This window comes from Oncorhynchus nerka, linkage group LG13 (genome assembly GCF_034236695.1).
Source record: "Oncorhynchus nerka isolate Pitt River linkage group LG13, Oner_Uvic_2.0, whole genome shotgun sequence".
Taxonomy (NCBI): domain Eukaryota; kingdom Metazoa; phylum Chordata; class Actinopteri; order Salmoniformes; family Salmonidae; genus Oncorhynchus; species Oncorhynchus nerka.
In genome coordinates, this window is record NC_088408.1 from 94,097,333 (window position 1) to 94,118,460 (window position 21,128).

Here is a 21,128-nt window from a genome sequence, read left to right on the forward strand (position 1 = left end):
ACTCCTAAACATAACTACTGACCACAATCACAAAACTACTGACCACAGCCATAAAACTACTGACCACAACAACTGACCACTAGTGACCACAACTATGAGGCTGTGGAGGGATCCAAATTGTGGATTTAAAAGAAAACATAAATCAGCATACAATGACAACTTGGTTTTTAAACCATGGATTTCTAACCACTTAATATTATTGTTGTATCTGATTTTAACAGTTAACATTTCGATGGCCATAATAAATTGATATGCCGATAGTGGGCAACCTTGTTTTACTCTTCTTGACAATTTAAAACTTTCTGACAAGTAGACATTATTTACTATTTTACACATAGGGTTACTATATATAACTTTAACCCATTTTATAAGAGATTCTCCAAAATTGAAATATTCAAAGGCCTTTTCAAAGTCAACTATGAATACCAGGCCTGGTTTCCCAGATTTAACATAGTGTTCTATTGTTTCCAGTACTTGTCTTATATTATCGCCAGTGTATCGTCCATGCAAAAAACCTGTCTTATTAGAATTAATAATACCCAACAATAACTTTTTAATTCTATGTGCTAAGCATTTTGCTAGAATTTTTGCATCCCAACACTTAAGTGTAAGAGGCCTCCATTTTTTTCAATGGACTGGATCTTTATATTTACCACTTGGATCTTGTTTCAGTAATAATGAAATCAGACCTTGTTGAGTGTCTGATAATCTACAGTTTATATAGGAGTGGTGAAAACATGCTAATAACGGTCCTCTGAGTATATCAAAAAGGTTTGCTGTACCTCCACTGGTATGTCATCCAGCCCTGGAGTTTTCCCAGACTTAAAGGCTTTAATTTCATCAAGAAGTTCCTCTTCTGTATTTTGGTCTTCACACGAGTCTATCTGTACAGCTGTTAATTTTACATTGTTGATAGAAAAGAAATCTAAACAATTAGCTTTGGTTAGTGGAGATGGAGGAGACTGAAATGAAAACATATGCTTAAAGTACTTTACTTCCTCTTTCAAAATATTGTTTGGTGAATCATGAGTGACAGTCATTTGCATCAAGTTTCAGTAAAAAAAATGGTAGCATTTCTATGTTGAAGATTAAAATAGGATTTGGTACATTTTCCCCCATATTCCATCCAGTTTGCTTTATTTTATAATATATTACACTTGATCTTTCTTGATTAAGTTCCTCAATTTCTTTAGTTTTTCCTGTAACTTATTCTGAACCTCTATGGCACAGTTTCTATTGCGATCTATCTATCTATCTATCTATCTCTGTCCTTCCATTCCCTTTCTTAATATGGACTCTTTTGATCTAAATTGCTTTTGCTTTATAGATTAGTACTGAATTGCATGGCCTCTAAAGGCACATTTAAAAGTGTCCCATACAATACAGGGATCTGCTGTACCTAAGTTATGTCAGAAAAGTCAGTTATAAATTCTTCTGTCCTAGTTATAAACAAGTTATCCTCCAATCGGCTTTGATTCAATTTCCAATATATGCGCCCACGTGGAAATTCTGTGAGACTAATATATATGCCAATTATGTGATGGTCTGACTGCATTCTGTCCCCTATCAACACTTTTTAAACTTTTGGTGCCAGAGAGAATGACATAAGAAAGTAATCAAGAAGACTAGCTTGATTGAGTCTCCGCCATGTATATATCACTAGGTCAGGATATTTAAGCCGTCCATACATTCATTAGTTCCTATCACGTTTCAGGAGAAGACCCAGATGCAGACAGTGTTGAAGTAACAGAGGTTTGTTGCTAGTTCAGGGGGCAGGCAAAACGACAGGTCAAGGGCAGGCCTGTCGACACCTGGAGGGGGGTGGAGACAAGCACAAAGACAGGTGAAACAGATCAGGGTGTGACAGTTCCAATATATCCATGACATTCGTGGTTTCCTTAAGTGCATCAGGGTGATAGTTTGTGGTGTGATGTCCTTTACGGTCCATAGAGGTATTAAAACCTTATTATATATTATAATCTCCCACCACGATAATTGAGTCTTGTATTGCTTGTAACTCTCCCCATCCCAATTTGGTTTGTCAACCCAGGGCCCAGCAGACCACCCCTGTCCCCCCGTATCCCAGGGCCCCCAAGAGACCGGGACCCATCCTTTGAAAAGAGCACACAGTGCCACCCACAGAACATAAGTAGATCAACCGCCAAAAACATTTCCATTGCCCTCACCTCGATTTGTATTATATATAGGTATTAAAAAATAAATATATATTAAAAATCCTGCTTATTTTAATTTCCCAATTTAACAAATAATATTCGTGAAAATGTAGGCAGGATTGTTACCTCTAACCATGATTGTCATTACAAAAATGAGGTTTTTGGCAAGCAATTATTATTTTTGCAAACAATTATTGTGATTCATCCTATATTGTCCCTAACATCTATACTCCCTAGCAACAGTTGTACTCCTAGCAGCAATTAAATTCAATACATACACACATACGCACACAAACACTTTCCCCCACAAACAACCATAAACTCAGTTGCTCAACAGTTGTTCCATCCCAGAGTCCAACTCAAGAAAGGACTTGATTTACTAATGCATATACAGTTCTAGCTGTTTGAGAAGGCCTGCAAAATTGAGCAAAAAATCTGGCAAAAAATGGGAGATTTGATTAACCAAGTCCTAGGTGACGGAGATCAGTTACACCCCCTTCCCCTGAAACACACACGCTGGCCCCCCCATTGTGACCATATTCCCAAGCATCTCTGTGTAGTCAGACCCTGCCAAGCAGGCTCAGAACCTTGAGGGGGCGGTGCTGCTCTAGTAGGTCTCTGATCACATTCAATTTTCTGATTTGGCGAGTAAAGACTACTTACAGTTGGCCCATAAAAACAGATAAGGACTTCTCCTTAGTGTAAGGGTCACTCAGGTGGGTGTCTAGGTTATAGGGTTTGGGACCGTTCCATCGTGATAGGACAATAAATACACTATGATTATAATTTATTTAAAAATGTGTATATCCCATATCTGCAAGTCAGATGTTCATTTGTTTACTGTGAAATAGCATTGTATCTGGTCAAACACAATTTTGTCTAAAAGTTTACTAAGGGATGGTAGCAGGCTGATTGGTCGGCAGTTTGAGCCAGTAAAGAGTACTTTGCTAATCTTGGGTAGCGGCATGACTTTTGCTTCCCTCCAGGCCTGAGGGCACACACTTTCCTGTAGGCTTAGACTGAAGAGATGGCAAATAGGAGTGGCAATATAGTCCGCTATCATCCTCAATATTTGTCCATTCATTTTCTCAGAGCTAGGCGGCTTGTCATTGTTGATAGACAACAATACTTTTTTTCACCTCTTCAAAACTCACTTTACGGAATTCAAAATTATAATGCTTGTCTTTCATAATTTGGTGAGTTATGAATGGATGTGTAGGTTCAGAGTTTATTGTTGTCCTGCCTAATTTTGCTAACCTTGCCATTTAAAAAAAACATTAAAGTAGTTGGCAGTATCAGTGGGTTTTGTGATGAATGAGCCATCTGATTCAATGAAGGACGGAACCTTTTTGCCCAACATTCCTTTAGCCTCATCCCTCTCAACCATATAATTGTTAAATTCCTCATCAATCCAAGGGGATTGAACTGTTTTTATTGTCATTGTGTTAATGGGTGCATGCTTATTAGTAACTGGGATAAGCAATTTGTTACGGTTTTCTTGCGGTGAAGGAGAGTCGGACCAAAATGCAGCGTGGTATTCTTGATACATGTTTAATGACGATGAAAAAACAAACAATACAAAAACAACAAACGTAACGTGAAAACCTATACAGCCTATCTGGTGCAAACAAACACAGAGACAGGAACAATCACCCACGAAACACTCAAAGAATATGTCTGCCTAAATATGGTTCCCAATCAGAGACAACGATAAACACCTGCCTCTGATTGAGAACCACTCCAGACAGCCATAGACTATGCTAGATACCCCCACTAAGCCACAAACCCAATACCTAACAAAACCCCAAGACAAAACACACAACACAATAAACCCATGTCACACACTGGCCTGACCAAAATAATAAAGAAAAGACAAAATACTAAGACCAGGACGTGACACAATTTCATAAATGTGTCAAGTGCAGCGTGTGGTTGCTCCTCATTACACGCCACAGACCAACAAATGTTCTTTACATCTTCAACATAGGAATCACTACAAAACCTCTTGTATGACCTCTTATACTGTACACTATATTAGGCCCAGCCTTTGGAACTTTGGTTTTCCTAGATATGGCTACCCTATTATGGTCACTACATCCGATGGGTGTGGATAGTGCTTTAGGGCAGATTTCCGCAGAATTAAAACTTCTTCAGGATTGGTGAGCTAACGTAGGCTAATGTGATTAGCATGAGGTTGTTAGTAACAAGAACATTTCCCAGGACGTAGACATCTGATATTTTGGCAGAAGGCTTAAATTCTTGTTAATCTAACGACACTGTCCAATTTACAGTAGCTTATATAGTGAAAGAATACCATGTTATTGTTTGAGGAGATTGCACAGTTTTGAACATGAAAAGTAATTAATAAACAAATGAGGCACATTTGGGCAGTCTTGATACACCTTTACTCCCTAACCCTCAGGAAAGGTGTTTTGCTGCTCAACTGTAGGAGCAGTGGATACATCGTCACAATGAAATAGGAGTTAAAAAAAACAATGTTCCCTCGTAAGTGGAGTTTGTTGCATAACACTTCTTTCAAGAGTTGTTGGTTCAATTCCAGCAGGGATCACATGTAAATAATGTATGCACCCACTGCACCCTGCTCTGTACTTCACTGTGGATAAAAGCATCTGCTATAAGTGGAACAACATTTTGCTTTAAAAACCAAGGGATCAAAGAAACACTCACCACAATACATAATCTGTTGCCACATCAAAAGAGGGATGCTTCACTGATCAGAACATAATGTTAAATGGTACTCTTGCACTGTGTCCAGTGCTTATAGGGCTCTGGTTGAAAGTAGTACACTATTTTGGGGGGGATTTTACTTTTTTTTAACTAGGCAAGTCAGTTAAGAACTAATTTTCTAATTTTCAATGACAGCCTAGGAACAGTGGGTTAACTGCCTTGTTCAGGGGCAGAATTACATATTTTTTTACCTTGTCAGCTCAGGGATTTGACCTTACAATCTTCCAGTTACTAATCCAACACTCTAACCACTAGGCTACCTGCCACCCCAATGTAGGGAATAGGGCAGGTTTCTCCAACTGGTGGCCCACCAAGTTACACACCCCAAAAAAAAAAAAAAAAAATTAATAAAAAAAAATAATAATAAAAAAATATATATATATATTTTTTCAATTGTTGGATATAAAATACTAAAAACAAAAATATGTTCCAATGTATTCCCACGTATATAAATATGAAATATATATGATCGTATATAAATGTAATCAAGGTTTGAAGTGATTATATTTGAGTGTAATATTGTATATGTTTGGGCTTCTTGTGGTCAATTTGCAGTCTACAAATGATGTGTAATTATGTTCTGGCCCCCTGACCATCCGCTCAACAAAACTCGTCCCGGGACTGAATTTAGTTGATGATGGCTGGAATAGGGTGTCATTTAGGGCACAATCTGCGTGAATCAGACAGGAGTTTTCAATTAAATTGTTGTTGAATAATAATCTTTTATGAAGAGTTGTGAGGTGAGATACATCAAGGGGGGTATTGTTTGAGACTTTGCCAAAAATGGTTTTGTTGGGAGAGTAATTATGACAATTAATTTACAGACTGGTGATGCCTGCATGCCACATAACTATTGAAATGCTAAAATGCTATAATTTCAATAAATAATAATAATACATTTTATTTAATGCCCCTTTCAGAAAACCCAAGGAGAGTCAGCAAGGAAGGACAGGTTTAGAGTACGAGTCATGAAGGGTTTTCATTCCCATAAATACGAAGACATGAGAAGCTTGGATAAATGTTTCAATATAGCCTCAAAATATAAATTAATAAGACATTAAACATGTTTATAAATCTTCACAAATAATGAAATACCTATTTATTAATAATTTATAAATATTGTATTAACGATTATTCATCAAATATATTATTAAGTGTTGCCAGAGGTTTTCTGTGGACGCAGGAAGGATCTCATATTACTGCTTGACTGAATGAATACCGGGATTGAGACTACTTTCCAACAACAGGTGGTGCTATTCACTATTTAATGGATGTGCTTGAACAAAACAGCGGAAAGCTATGCCTACAGTCAACGAGTAGGCATAGCAGCAATGAGTGTCAATGTTGGGCATCAGTACAGCAATTGGTATTTTAAGGTAAATTAGAATACTTTTTGTCGTATAGCTAGATAATGTGTGGTGAATTATTTCAAAGCCTTTTATCTTTGCACCAACCTTTTGTCTTGGAAAACTATTGCATGCAGGCCTTGTTCTAACCCAGCACTAAAACAGCTGACTCAGCTAATCAAAGTCTTCATGGTTATTTTAATCAGGTGTTTTAGAGCATAGATGTGGAACCAAAGACTGCACACCCTGTAACTCTTCAGGATCAGCAAGGAAGGACGGGTTAGTGAGGGACCACATTTAAAAAGCACTACTAGTTTGCATACGCCACCCTCTTTCTTGAATATTGCCCCTCCCACATCACGCTTTAAAACCATCTCCTTTCTTTCCAGAGCTCTTACCTCTCGCTGAGTCAAAGCGAAAGACATTCTAATACAAGACTGGCGACATTCCTCTTAAATTGCATTTCAGATCTCATAATGTGTATTATAACAGAAGAAAACTAATATCTCATTCGTTTCAATGAACGAGATCACGCATCGAGAGAGACTACAGTAGGGAAGCGGCAGATTACGCTTTTTTTGGAGTGTAGCAGTGCAACTTTCTATCTTTTTCAAGAGGAGAGGAAAATATCGGTCTCGAGAGCATCGTGGTTCTCACTGGACCGGAGTGTCATGCTCTTAGTCAGTCAGAGGTAAATGTCCATCTACTATTATCATCTGAAGATCTGCAGTGATCAGTATTGTTGTGAAAATAAGATATTATGGTTAGAAATTCAGGGGGCTACAACCACTTGTTGGTGTGATGCATTTCATTTTTTAATTTTTAATTTATTGTGGATATACTGTACATTTCAAAGCACTCCAGTTTTGAGGGCGAATTACTACAGTTCAGTGTTGTTGTGTGAGGGTAGTATTTTCCCACATCACGTCTTTCATACCACAGCTACATTAAGGCTGCGACTGGAGATTCAGAGACGATTACACGTAATAACACTTTAATAACAGTTGTAATAACTTTTTAAAAGACCTACATCAACACCATAGCATTACATATAGAGCTGATTCATAGGATCTCTGTGGTCAAAACAGCCTTGAGCTTCAACTTGTATGAGACCATACCATTGCCTGGAAAGCATATGGATTACACTGATATAGCCTCGTAACTTCCGTGGTCCTAGTAATGTGAATATTAGGCTGATTACAGTTCTCTCCATAATGTGGTAACTGGAACAGAAGATGCATTGTCTAGTTATCTATCCCCAGGGTATTTGTAGTCTAATCAATCTGTCATTGGAAATAAGTCTTAGCTGCTGGTTAATGGCTTTAAGAGTTTGGCTGAAACCTTGTCCTCTCCCTACAGCTAGTTTGTTTTTCGCATGTTGATTCCACTAATATTGCTTATAAAGCTATTTTGGAGTAATTCAGCACAAAATCAAGTCTGAAAACAACAAAGCCATTGGGATACAGTCAACAGCTAACAGACAGAGTTGGGGAGTTGGAGTTGCCTCAGAGGCACACAGCTGTTTGTAATTTAGGAAGGCTGTATGTTTTTTAGAGAAAAAAACGTCAGGAGTTTGGCTTGTATGACATCACTCAAAGTCAAGATGCCATTGTCTCTGGCAGAGAAGGCTTACTAATGCATTCAAGACAGGAGCTGACAATAAAGATTTTCCATTGTGTGTGTGAGTGCATTTAGCCTACTGCAGTGGTTCTCAACCAGCAGTACTAGCATCCCTGGGGGTACTTCGCCTATCCACGAGTAGCCTAGCTGTTAAAGCTCTTGTGCTAGTAACCATAAAGTTGCTGGTTTGAATCCCTTTGCACAGGCAAGGTGGAAAAAAATGTCTCCTTGAGCAAGGCAGTTATTGCCCAACAACAACTGTTCTCCTGCACCTCTCTGGTTCAGAGGGGTTAAATGCTAAATGGTGAATGGTTGAATGCATTCAGTTGTGCAACTGACTAGGTATCTATCCCCTTCCCTATTTGAGAATGCTTACGAGACCATAGCGTTATGAGACTGGTAAAATGCACATGAGGGGGTTGCTTCAAGGGTAGTCTGGGCAGAGAAAAACCTACTTGCTGGTACAGTAACCAAGAAAGGTTGTGAACCACTGACCTAGCGTATGAGCTATTGGTCTTCTGTGTTAAAAGCAGGTAATAACATTTAATCTGTCTAAGCACTCAAGATCAGAGTTGTGCAACAAAGATTAAAATAACAGTATAGAGGCATTTCAGTGCAGGTAGTTCATGCAGCTTTTAGTATTGCCGTTAAGGACTAGATATCAGTCTCATTTATGTTTGACTCGTTCTTCTTCTCCCTCCCTCATCTCGAAGGATCCAATGAAAATGTCCGTCTGCACGCATGAGAACCGCAAATCCTGCCTCAGCTCAGCGTCCATGAACATCTTCCTGTTTCACAAGTCATCGTACGCGGACAGCGTCCTTACGCACCTCAACGCGCTCCGGCAGCAGCAGCTCTTCACCGATGTCCTCCTCCACGCTGGGAGACGCTCCTTCCCCTGCCACCGTGCTGTGCTGGCTGCATGCAGTCGCTACTTCCAGGTAAAGACGCTGGGCTTTGTTCAACGTTGCAGGTGATTTTGCAGACGACTGCTGATTGACTGATGTACAGATGTGGGATCTTAATTTGACCAATTTCATCGCAGGAGTAAAATAATCCTGCAGGAGGAGGATTTAATGAATAAAACAAATAAGTGATAATTTCTAACAGGAAATTCGTTTTGATAGGCTACAGTAGGCTATAGTTTAGGTGTGAGCTCTAGTGAAAGAAAGGCTTTTCAGTGAATGTATGTTATTCACAAGTCTCATTTGAATTTCCTGCGTCGACAACAGAATAATCAAGTTAAGATACTACATCTGTACAAATCACCTTGCAACATGATTATCAATCACTGTGATCATCTCCAATAGGAAAATATGACACGTTTGCCGCCATACCAACGCTAACAATGCTACTGCTAACAAGCTAACTCTTGGTGTCCCACTCTCTTTGTTCCAGGCCATGTTCAGCGGAGGTCTCCGGGAGAGCCAGGCCAGCGAGGTGGACTTCAGGGACTCCATCCACCCAGAGGTCCTGGAGCTCTTACTAGACTATGCCTACACCTCCCGGGTCGTGATCAACGAGGAGAATGCAGAGTCCCTCCTGGAGGCCGGAGACATGCTGGAGTTCCAGGACATCCGGGACGCCTGCGCTGAGTTTCTGGAGCGGAACTTGGCTACGTCCAATTGCCTGGGCATGCTGCTGCTGTCCGACGCCCACCAGTGCACCAAGCTGTCCGAGCTCTCCTGGGGCATGTGCCTCAGCAACTTCCCCACCATCTGCAAGACGGAGGACTTCCTTCAGCTGCCCAAGGACATGGTGGTGACGCTGCTGTCCCATGAAGAGTTAGAGACGGAGGACGAGAGGCTGGTCTACGAGGCCGCCCTCAACTGGGTCAACTATGACCTGGAGAGGAGGCACTGCCACCTCCCCGAGCTGCTGAGGACGGTCCGCCTGGCCCTCCTCCCCACAATCTTCCTCATGGAGAACGTGTCCACAGAGGAGCTAATCAATGCCCAGATGAAGAGCAAGGAGCTGGTGGACGAGGCCATACGCTATAAACTCAGGATCCTCCAGAACGATGGTGTGGTCAACAGCCCCCTGGCCAGGCCCAGGAAGACCAGCCACGCCCTGTTCCTCTTGGGAGGACAGACCTTCATGTGTGACAAGCTGTACCTGGTAGACCAGAAGGCCAAGGAGATCATACCCAAGGCCGACATCCCCAGCCCCAGGAAGGAGTTCAGCGCTTGCGCCATCAGCTGTAAGGTCTATGTTACCGGCGGGAGGGGCTCAGAGAACGGTGTGTCCAAAGACGTGTGGGTCTACGATACGTCCCGCGAGGAATGGTCCAAGGCGGCGCCTATGATCATCGCCCGCTTCGGCCACGGATCGGCCGAGCTCAAAAACTGCCTCTACGTGGTTGGAGGACACACAGCGGGTACAGGCTGTCTCCCCGCCTCGCCCTCTGGGTCACTCAAACAGGTCGAGAAGTACGACCCGGTTGCCAACAAGTGGTGCATGGTGGCGCCGCTGAGGGAGGGCGTGAGCAACGCGGCGGTGGTCAGTGTCAAACTCAAACTCTTCGCCTTTGGAGGAACCAGCGTCACCCACGACAAATTACCCAAGGTGCAGCTCTACGACCCGCAGGAGAATAGGTGGTCTGTCCCCGCCTCCTGCCCACAGCCCTGGCGATACACGGCAGCCGCCGTCCTCAACAACCAGATCTTTGTGATGGGCGGCGACACAGAGTTCTCGGCGTGCTCTGCCTATAAGTTCAACAGCGACAGTTACCAATGGACTAAAGTAGCAGATGTGACAGCCAAGAGGATGAGCTGCCAGGCAGTGGCATCAGGTAACAAACTGTATGTGGTGGGAGGCTACTTTGGCACTCAGCGGTGTAAGACTCTGGACTGTTACGATCCAACACTGGACGTGTGGAACAGCATCACTACCGTACCCTACTCACTCATCCCCACAGCATTCGTCTCCACCTGGAAACACCTCCCAGACTGAGGACTGGACTCAGACTCAACGTCGAGCATCGGTCTCACGGTGAGTGGAATGATGGATGATAAATATTCTTGGCTCCACGGTAACGGTTTTCCATTTGTCCGGTTGTCTGTTTGTCTCGGACAAGTACAATATTGGAATGATGACTGATATTCAGCCAGAAACACCACACCAGTCCTCCTGCCTCACAACTCATATATCTTTCTAAATCATAGCACAGAGCTAAATAGTCATCCACTATTCAAATATGAATAAATTAATAACTACTAATAAGTAATTGGGCGCATTTAAAAACAACCAATTCCCTATCATAACTATATTATTATAATATTAGATGATAATGCAGGAATACAGAGGTGTCTCCTAATAGGGTGATAGACTGCAGCCATGAGAGTCGACCCAGGAACATTAGTCTACCCATATGTTGTTATGAGAGTCGACCCAGGAACATTAGTCTACCCATATGTTGTTATGAGAGTCGACCCAGGAACATTAGTCTACCCAGATGTTGTTATGAGAGTCGACCCAGGAACATTAGTCTACCTAGATGTTGTTTTGAGAGTCGACCCAGGAGCATTAGCCTACCCAGATGTTGTTTTGAGAGTAGACCCAGGAGCATTAGCCTACCCAGATATTGTTATGAGAGTAGACCCAGGAGCATTAGCCTACCCAGATGTTGTTATGAGAGTCGACCCAGGAACATTAGTCTACCCAGATGTTGTTTTTAGAGTAGACCCAGGAGCATTAGCCTACCCAGATATTGTTATGAGAGTAGACCCAGGAGCATTAGCCTACCCAGATGTTGTTATGAGAGTTGACCCAGGAACATTAGTCTAATGGTATGAGTGGGAAGAGCAGGTAGTAGTGGGAGGGACGTGTGGAGGCAGTGATTTGTGCTAGGTCAGTCCAGTGGGACTAGGTAGAGAAGTTTAGATGGGAAGTCTATGGTGGTGGCCCACATTGTTTATTGAAGTAGAAGCCTGATGTCTGTTTGAAAGGCCTGGGTGGGCTGAAACTCATGGGCTTGCACTGTGGTGTGTGTGGAAGGGGAGGGGGAGGGTCATAGCTCTGGTCTGATAGAAAGCAGAGGGGAGTGGAGTGGTGGTCTTTGTCTTCTAAGGAATGCTTCTCTCTCTTTCTCTCTCTCTCTCTCTTACCATACAGCTCTCTATTGTCCAACCTGTTTGATTAGAATTGGGATAAAGGGACATGGTGGTGGTAGGCAGCGCAGGCCTGGAATCCTTGTCAGTGGTCATTGGCTGACCCCCTAAGGTCGATGTCCACGCCCCCATGGAAATCTAATTAGCATATTTTAAAAATCCCCATTAAAATCAGTTAGTTTAATTATTATCTATTTAAAAATGTTTTAACTAGGTAAGCCAGTTAAGAACAAATTCTTATTTACAATGACTGCCTACCCCGGCCAAACCTGGACCAATTGTGTGCCGCCCTATGGAACTCCCAATCATTGCCGGATGTGATACAGCCTGAATTCGAACCAGGGACTGTAGTGACACCTCATGCACTGAGATGCAGTGTCTTAAACCGCTGCACCACTCGGGAGCCCTAATCTAGTTTAAGCTAGAGATATCTGTTTTTCTCTATGACCTCCACAACCGTCTTGGGACTCGTCTGAAGTCAGTACAGTCGATCTGCCAACTTCTGTCTGTAGCGTCTGAACAGTTTGGGCTACACACTAATTATGACCCCTCTGTGTAAAAGTGAGACTCTCATGAACACGTACAGTGATTTGCGAAAGTATTCACCCCCCTTGGCATTTTTCCTATTTTGTTGCCTTACAACCTGTAATTAAAATTGATTATTTGGGGGTTTGTATCATTTGATTTACTCAACATACTTACCACTTTGAAGATGCAAAATATTTTTTATAGTGACACAAACAATAAACAAGACAAAAAAACAGAACTTGAGCGCGCATATCTATTCACCCCCCCCAAGTGAATACTTTGTAGAGCCACCTTTTGCAGCAGTTACATTTGCAAGTCACTTGGGGTGTGTTTCTATAAGCTTGGCACATTTAGCCACTGGGATCTTTGCCCATTCTTCAAGGCAAAACTGCCTCAAGATGGATGGGTTCTGCTGGTGTACAACAATCTTTGTCATACCACAGATTCTCTATTGGATTAAGGTCTGGGCTTTTGACTAGGCCATTGCAACACGTGTAAATGTATCCCCTTAAACCACTCGAGTGTTGCTTTAGTAGTATGCTTAGGGTCATTGTCCTGCTGGAAGGTGAACCTCCATCCCAGTCTCAAATCTCTGGAAGACTGAAACAGGTTTCCCTCAAGAATTTCCCTGTATTTATTAGTGCCATCCATCATTCCTATGATTCTGACCAGTTAGCCAGTCTCTGCTGATGAAAAACATCCTCACAGCATGATGCTGCCACCACCATGCTTCACTGCGGGGATGGTGTTCTCGGGGTGATGAGAGGTGTTGGGTTTGAGCCAGATATAGCGTTTTCCTTGATGGCCAAAAAGCTTAATTTTAGTCTCTTCTGACCAGAGTACCTTCTTTCATATGTTTGGGGAGTCTCCCACAGGCCTTTTGGTGAACACCAAATGTGTTTGCTTATTTCTCTCTTTAAGCAATGGCTTTTTTCTGGCCGCTTCTTCCGTAAAGCTCAGCTCTGTGGAGTGTGCGGCTTAAAGTGGTCCTATGGACAGATACTCCAATCTCCGCTCTGGATCTTTGTAGCTTCTTCAGGGTTATCTTTGGTCTCTTTGTTGCCTCTCTGATTAATGCCCTCCTTGCATGGTCCATGAGTTTTGGTGGGTGACCTTCTTTTGGCAGGTTGTGTGGTGCCATATTCTTTCCATTTTTTAACAATGCGATGTTCAAAGTTTCAAATATTTTTATAACCCAACCCCAACCCAACATCTGTACTTCTCCACAACTTCATCCCTGACCTGTTTGGAGAGCTCCTTGGTCTTGATAGTGCCGCTTGCTTGGTGGTGCCCCTTGCTTAGTGGTGTTGCAGACTCTGGGGCATTTCAGAACAGGTGTATATATACTGAGATCATGTGACAGATCATGTGACACTGAGATTTCACACAGGTGGACTTTATTTAACTAATTATGACTTCTGAAGGTAATTGGTTGCACCAGATCTTATTTAGGGGCCTCATAGCAAAGGGGGAGAATACATATGCACCCACCACCTTTTCATTATTTCGTAAATAATCCTCAGTATGACCTTCTGAAAACAATTCCATATAGCTTGGTAGAACCCCCCCCCCCCCTTCCCCGGCTTAGACAGATCTTTTAGTGCCAAAAAGACGTTTCCCAGTCTTTCTTTTATCTCTCAGGTACAGGACAGACACTTCAGAACAATGTTCCTTTAGATTTTTGTATGGGCTAATAGCAGTAAGGCCCCCCAAAACATTCTTAATAAAATGTTTTTTCATATAGATTTTTGATACTTCAAGGGGTCTTAAAATATTTATTTATTTGCAAAAATGATGATATTTTTTAAAACAATTACATATATCTTAGTCGGCCGTCCACTCCCCCCTTGCCCCAGCCCAGACAGGGCTTACACTCTCACAGGTTAATGACTGTTGTCCCTGGCCTTTCCCATATTGGAAGATGGAGGTGGTTTAATGAAAAGTCTCCCTTCCAAGAAACCTACTTCCAGTAAATGGTATGTGTTGTAATACAACTCTAGACACTATCAACCAACTGCCGACATTAAATCTGTTTTAAAGTAAAGTTCACAGGAACCAACATTTTGTTTCATAACATACCCAAGAGGTCGTTCAGAAATATAATCAATAGGAAAAGAATAACAGATCTCTCCACTGCCACATGTGCATTTTTTGGCATGTCTTTAACCACGAGTCCTTATGGGTTATTTTGAAGTCCAAAAACAAGTGGAATTCACTTACATTTTAGCAGACGCCCTTATCCAGAGAGACTTACAGGAGATATTTCTCCCATTCAACCAGATCTGTTAAGCTGAGTCCATCCGTGAGAAGTCCATAAGTGCTTCATACCTTTTTCCAGGTTTTTTCATATGGAACTCCATAGCAACATGATGTGCAATGTGCAGCCTGTGGAATGTTGCCCACCTAGGTAGCTAAGGCAGTAAATGTTGGAGCGGTGGAGTGGTGGGGGAAAGTCTCTCTCTCTCTCCCTCTTTATCTCTCTCTCCCTCTTTATCTCTCTCTCTCTTTATCTCTCTCTCTCCCTCTTTATCTCTCTCTCTCTCCCTCTTTCTCTCTCCCTCTTTCTCTCTCCCTCTTTATCTCGCCCTCTTTATCTCTCTCTCTCTCTTTATCTCTCTCTCCCCCCTCTTTATCTCTCCCTCTTTATCTCTCTCTCCCTCTTTATCTCTCTCTCTTCTTTATCTCTCTCTCTCTCTCTTATCTTTATCTCTCTCTCTCCCCCTCTTTATCTCTCCCTCTTTATCTCTCTCTCCCTCTTTATATCTCTCTCCCTCTTTATCTCTCTCTCTATCTCCCTCTCTCTCCCTCTTTATCTCTCTCTCCCTCTTTATCTCTCTCTCTCTCTCTCTCTCTCTCTCTCTCTCTCTCTTTATCTCTCTCTCTCCCCCTCTTTATCTCTCCCTCTTTATCTCTCTCTCCCTCTTTATATCTCTCTCTCTATCTCCCTCTCTCTCCCTCTTTATCTCTCTCTCCCTCTTTATCTCTCTCTCTCTTTATCTCTCTCTCCCTCTTTATCTCTCCCTCTTTATCTCTCTCCCTCTTTCTCTCTCTCTCCCTCTTTCTCTCTCTCCCTCTTTCTCTCTCTCCTCTTTATCTCTCTCTCTCTTTATCTCTCTCTCTCCCTCTTTCTCTCTCTCCCTCTTTCTCTCTCTCCCTCTTTCCCTCTCTCTCTCTCTCTTTATCTCTCTCTCTCCCTCTTTATCTCTCTCTCTCTCTCTCTCTCTCTCTCTCTCTCTCTCTCTCTCTCTCTCTTTATCTCTCTCTCTCCCTCTTTCTCTCTCTCCCTCTTTATCTCTCTCTCTCTCTCTTTATCTCTCTCTCTCCTCTTTTATCTCTCTCTCCCTCTTTATCTCTCTCTCTCTCCCTCTTTATCTCTCTCTCTCCCTCTTTATCTCTCTCTCTCTCCCTGTTTATCTCTCTCTCTCTCTCTCTCCCTCCTTATCTCTCTTTCCCTCCTTATCTCTCTCTCTCTCCCTCTTTATCTCTCTCTCTCTCCCTCCTTATCTCTCTCTCCCTCCTTATCTCTCTCTCTCTCTCTTTATCTCTCTCTCTCCCTCTTTCTCTCTCCCTCCTTATCTCTCTCTCCCTCCTTATCTCTCTCTCTCTCTTTATCTCTCTCTCTCCCTCTTTCTCTCTCCCTCTTTCTCTCTCCCTTTTCTTTCCTTTGTAGGGTTCGATTCAATCCGTAGCGTTGATGTTCAGCGTTATAGTGCGATTTAAATTTGAAGGTAAATTCCGATTGAGCAGACATATGCATTCCGCTGTCGCAGGAACATTGCCTTTAAATGTCAATAGCGCTACAATGCAGATCTTCAGAACTACAGATTGAAACAAGTCCTTTTCTCTTCATTTTCATTCTCTCTTTAGTCTCTCCATCACCAGTTTAAGACTTCACTTTGTCCTGCATGTTGGAGCTCAAAGTCAAAGATTCTCACTGTATCCTGCAATCACATTCTGCAACCCTGAACAACCCTGACTATTAAACACCCTGAATTTGAAAAGGTTTTTTGACTTCAATCTTGTCCTTTGTTATTCTCTAATTATCCTTGCTTTAACCTTCTATGTGGAAGCAAAGCATACTGTAGATACTGTAGGTGTTATTTAGGTGGGAATATTGTTTAATCAAGCTCTCATACAGTGTGATTTAGGTGTGAGTATTGTTTAATCAAGCTCTCATACAGTGTGATTTAGGTGTGAGTATTGTTTAATCAAGCTCTCATACAGTGTGATTTAGGTGTGAGTATTGTTTAATCAAGCTCTCATACAGTGTGATTTAGGTGTGAGTATTGTTTAATCAAGCTCTCATACAGTGTGATTTAGGTGTGAGTATTGTTTAATCAAGCTCTCATACAGTGTGATTTAGGTGTGAGTATTGTTTAATCAAGCTCTCATACAGTGTGATTTAGGTGTGAGTATTGTTTAATCAAGCTCTCATACAGTGTGATTTAGGTGTGAGTATTGTTTAATCAAGCTCACATTGTGTGATTTATGTGTGAATACTGTTTAATCAAGCTCTCACAATAATTCAATCAGGCATATAGATGGTTAGTAGATGGTTTGTCTGCCTCTGGTCTTACATTGACTCGCCTCTTGGAAGCAATGAGAAGGCTAGGAATGTGAATAGGTGAACTCACCTACAACTGTTATGTTGAAGAAGTGTAATTAAACAAAATGATGACCTTTACTCTATAAAAAAACAAACACTGATTTGCCTGACCTTTATTGTCTCTTGTCTCTCTAGGTCTCGTCGCTATACTGGATTATCTATTCGATTAAAGACTGTGAAGGTGCCAGATATTCAACGTGAGGATGGCAAGAAAGCTTTACCGTTTAACATGAAGGACTATCTTATTGGAGTAAAGAAACCTGTGGTGTTTAACATGAAGGATGAATATAATATATCTCTACTTTATATTCCTTCATTTGTATATCCTTATTTGACTTTAAAGACTATTCAATAACTCAATCATTCCTAATATCTTGTGGGCCTAGTGTATTTGGAGCAAGCAAGCCACTAAGACAGTGTTTACACAGGCAGCCTAATTCTGGTCTTTTGTGCAATTATTGTCAAAAGAGCTGATCTGATTTGGTCAAAATACCAATGAATGGAAAGAGAATAAGAATTGGGCTGACTGTAAATGCAGCCGATGTCACGTGGATTCTCACAAGTGAGGTAGGTAGACTAGGTGAAAAATCTGTCGACGTGCCCTTGAGCAAGGCACTTAATCCCGATTGCTCCTGTAAGTCTCTCTGGATAAGGGCGTCTGCTAAAATGTAAGTGAATTCCACTTGTTTTTGGACTTCAAAATAACCCATAAGGACTCGTGGTTAAAGACATGCCAATAAAATGCACATGAGGCAGTGGAGAGATCAGAAATCGACTGTGTTGTTACTGACATGCAACTGTGGGACAAGACCAGTAAAGAGGAGGAAAGTAGAACCAGGGAAGAACCTCACAATCCCTGGCAGGTCATGTAGGAAAAATGTTGTGAAAATGTTCTTTCTGGGTAATTTATAAGGTAAGGGTTATTTACCTTACGCAGGGACTAATTCTATTGTTTGAACTGGATGATTTTTTAATTTATTGTTTATTTTTTATTTTTGCTGCTTGTATTCTGTAACAAAATTATGTCACTTTGTTGCCTTTTTCTACTGTATATTTGTGTGTGTGATTATACTGCTTTGAGATTGAATAATTGTTTGCACATGTATGCCTCTGATCTGGGAGTATCCCCATTCCTTGTAGACATGGTAGAAGAGTAGCTTCCTCTGCTTTTAATTGAACTGGAGGCTTGCCAAATAAAATGGAGACCCTGAAGAGATGTTGTAGGTTTAGCTAAGCAACAAATGGAACCCTATTCCCTATATAGTGCACTACTATTGACCAATATAGGGAATAGGGCTCTGGTCTATAGTAGTGCACTATATAGGGAATAGGGCTCTGGTCTATAGTAGTGCACTATATAGGGAATAGGGCTCTGGTCTATAGTAGTGCACTATATAGGGCATAGAGCTCTGGTCTAAAGTAGTGCACTATATAGGGCATAGGGTTCCATTTCAGAAGCTGCCATAGTCTTCAGTGTGCAGGTTGCTCTCCAGTTCAGTGGTTGGCTCACTGTCTCTAGAACATAAAGGCTATGAGATGTTTTAAGACCATAATAAAGACACGTCTTGTTATTAAAGTACACAAAAAGAAAAACTCTCTGATGTCCTACTGTACCTATAACAGTAATCATTCTAAAGGCTGAGTGTTAAAAGTATTAGGAATACGATGCGCCAAACAAATTGTGACCAAGGGAGAATGGTTCAGGCTGAAATGTACTGCACAGGGCATCTTTAACTGGGGAGCCTAATGCTCCGGTCTGTTTCACTGTCCTGTTTCACTGTCTCTGTGTTGCAGTGTGTTTCAGCTTGGTATTTCTGTGATCACACCCCTCTCCAACACGTTCCTACTACGGGCTGGGTTCACGTTGATATGCAGTTGAAATGGATTAATATTGAAATCCATGAGCCTGAATCTAGATTCTAACAGTCTGCATCTTGTCAAAAAGTCTGAAGACACTCAATCTCACCCTACCCACTAACCCAGTTAGTTACCCTACCCACTAACCTAGTTACCCTACCCAATAACCCAGTTAGTTACCCTACCCACTAACCCAGTTAGTTACCCTACCCACTAACCCAGTTAGTTACCCTACCCACTAACCCAGTTACCCTACCCACTAACCCAGTTAGTTACCCTACCCACTAACCCAGTTAGTTACCCTACCCACTAACCTAGTTACCCTACCCAATAACCCAGTTAGTTACCCTACCCACTAACCCAGTTACCCTACCCACTAACCCAGTTAGTTACCCTACCCAATAACCCAGTCACCCTACCCAATAACCCAGTTAGTTACCCTACCCAATAGCCCAGTTACCCTACCCAATAACCCAGTCACCCTACCCAATAACCCAGTCACCCTACCCACTAACCCAGTTAGTTACCCTACCCACTAACCTAGTTACCCTACCCAATAACCCAGTTAGTTACCCTACCCACTAACCCAGTTAGTTACCCTACCCACTAACCCAGTTAGTTACCCTACCCACTAACCCAGTTACCCTACCCACTAACCCAGTTAGTTACCCTACCCACTAACCCAGTTAGTTACCCTACCCACTAACCTAGTTACCCTACCCAATAACCCAGTTAGTTACCCTACCCACTAACCCAGTTACCCTACCCACTAACCCAGTTAGTTACCCTACCCACTAACCCAGTTACCCTACCCAATAACCCAGTTACCCTACCCACTAACCCAGTTAGTTACCCTACCCACTAACCCAGTTAGTTACCCTACCCACTAACCCAGTTAGTTACCTTACCCAATAACCCAGTTAGTTACCCTACCCAATAACCCAGTTACCCTACCCAATAACCCAGTTAGTTACCCTACCCAATAACCCAGTCACCCTACCCAATAACCCAGTTAGTTACCCTACCCAATAACCCAGTTACCCTACCCACTAACCCAGTTAGTTACCCTACCCACTAACCCAGTTAGTTACCCTACCCAATAACCCAGTTAGTTACCCTACCCAATAACCCAGTTACCCTACCCAATAACCCAGTTAGTTACCCTACCCAATAACCCAGTTACCCTACCCACTAACCCAGTTAGTTACCCTACCCAATAACCCAGTTAGTTACCCTACCCAATAACCCAGTTAGTTACCCTACCCAATAACCCAGTCACCCTACCCAATAACCCAGTTAGTTACCCTACCCAATAGCCCAGTTACCCTACCCAATAACCCAGTCACCCTACCCAATAACCCAGTCACCCTACCCAATAACCCAGTTAGTTACCCTACCCAATAACCCAGTTACCCTACCCAATAACCCAGTCACCCTACCCAATAACCCAGTCACCCTACCCAATAACCCAGTTACCCTACCCAATAACCCAGTTAGTTACCCTACCCAATAACCCAGTTACCCTACCCAATAACCCAGTCACCCTACCCAATAACCCAGTCACCCTACCCAATAACCCAGTTAGTTACCCTACCCAATAACCCAGTTAGTTACCCTACCCAATAACCCAGTTAGTTACCCTACCCAATAACCCAGTCACCCTACCCAATAACCCAGTTACCCTACCCAATAACCCAGTCACCCTACCCAATAACCCAGTTACCCTACCCAATAATCCAGTCACCCTACCCAATAACCCAGTCACCCTACCCAATAACCCAGTCACCCTACCCAATAACCCAGTCACCCTACCCAATAACCCAGTCACCCTACCCGATAACCCAGTCACCCTACCCAATAACCCAGTCACCCTACCCAATAACCCAGTCACCCTACCCAATAACCCAGTCACCCTACCCAATAACCCAGTCACCCTACCCAATAACCCAGTTACCCTACCCAATAACCCAGTCACCCTACCCAATAACCCAGTCACCCTACCCAATAATCCAGTCACCCTACCCAATAACCCAGTCACCCTACCCAATAATTTTTTTCTGTAGATGCATCTCAATCCATGTCACACTTCCACATCTCACAAATATGTACATGTAGGTTGTTTTGCTCTAAGATGCCCATT

At 42.4% G+C, this 21,128-nt stretch overlaps 1 protein-coding gene across 1 annotated transcript; it reads left to right on the forward strand.

Moving 5' to 3' along the window:
* The first annotated feature begins 6,634 nt into the window (after positions 1–6,634).
* On the forward strand, positions 6,635–19,714 carry LOC115140618 (ectoderm-neural cortex protein 1-like). The gene is made up of 4 exons (XM_029678967.2): positions 6,635–6,959; positions 8,602–8,829; positions 9,287–10,879; positions 17,267–19,714. The coding sequence occupies exons 2-3, from the start codon at positions 8,608–8,610 to the stop codon at positions 10,838–10,840; spliced, it is 1,776 nt and encodes a 591-aa protein (XP_029534827.1). The 5' UTR covers positions 6,635–6,959; positions 8,602–8,607; the 3' UTR covers positions 10,841–10,879; positions 17,267–19,714.
* Positions 19,715–21,128: the final 1,414 nt, after the last annotated feature.

What these genes read in the sequence shown, in the direction of transcription:
- LOC115140618 (XM_029678967.2), top strand. Translation starts at nt 8,608, where the DNA reads ATGAAAATGTCCGTCTGCACGCATGAGAACCGCAAATCCTGCCTCAGC. An exon ending in CATGCAGTCGCTACTTCCAG is followed by an intron (nt 8,830 to 9,286) that starts GTAAAGACGCTG and finishes TCTTTGTTCCAG; the next exon opens with GCCATGTTCAGCGGAGGTCT.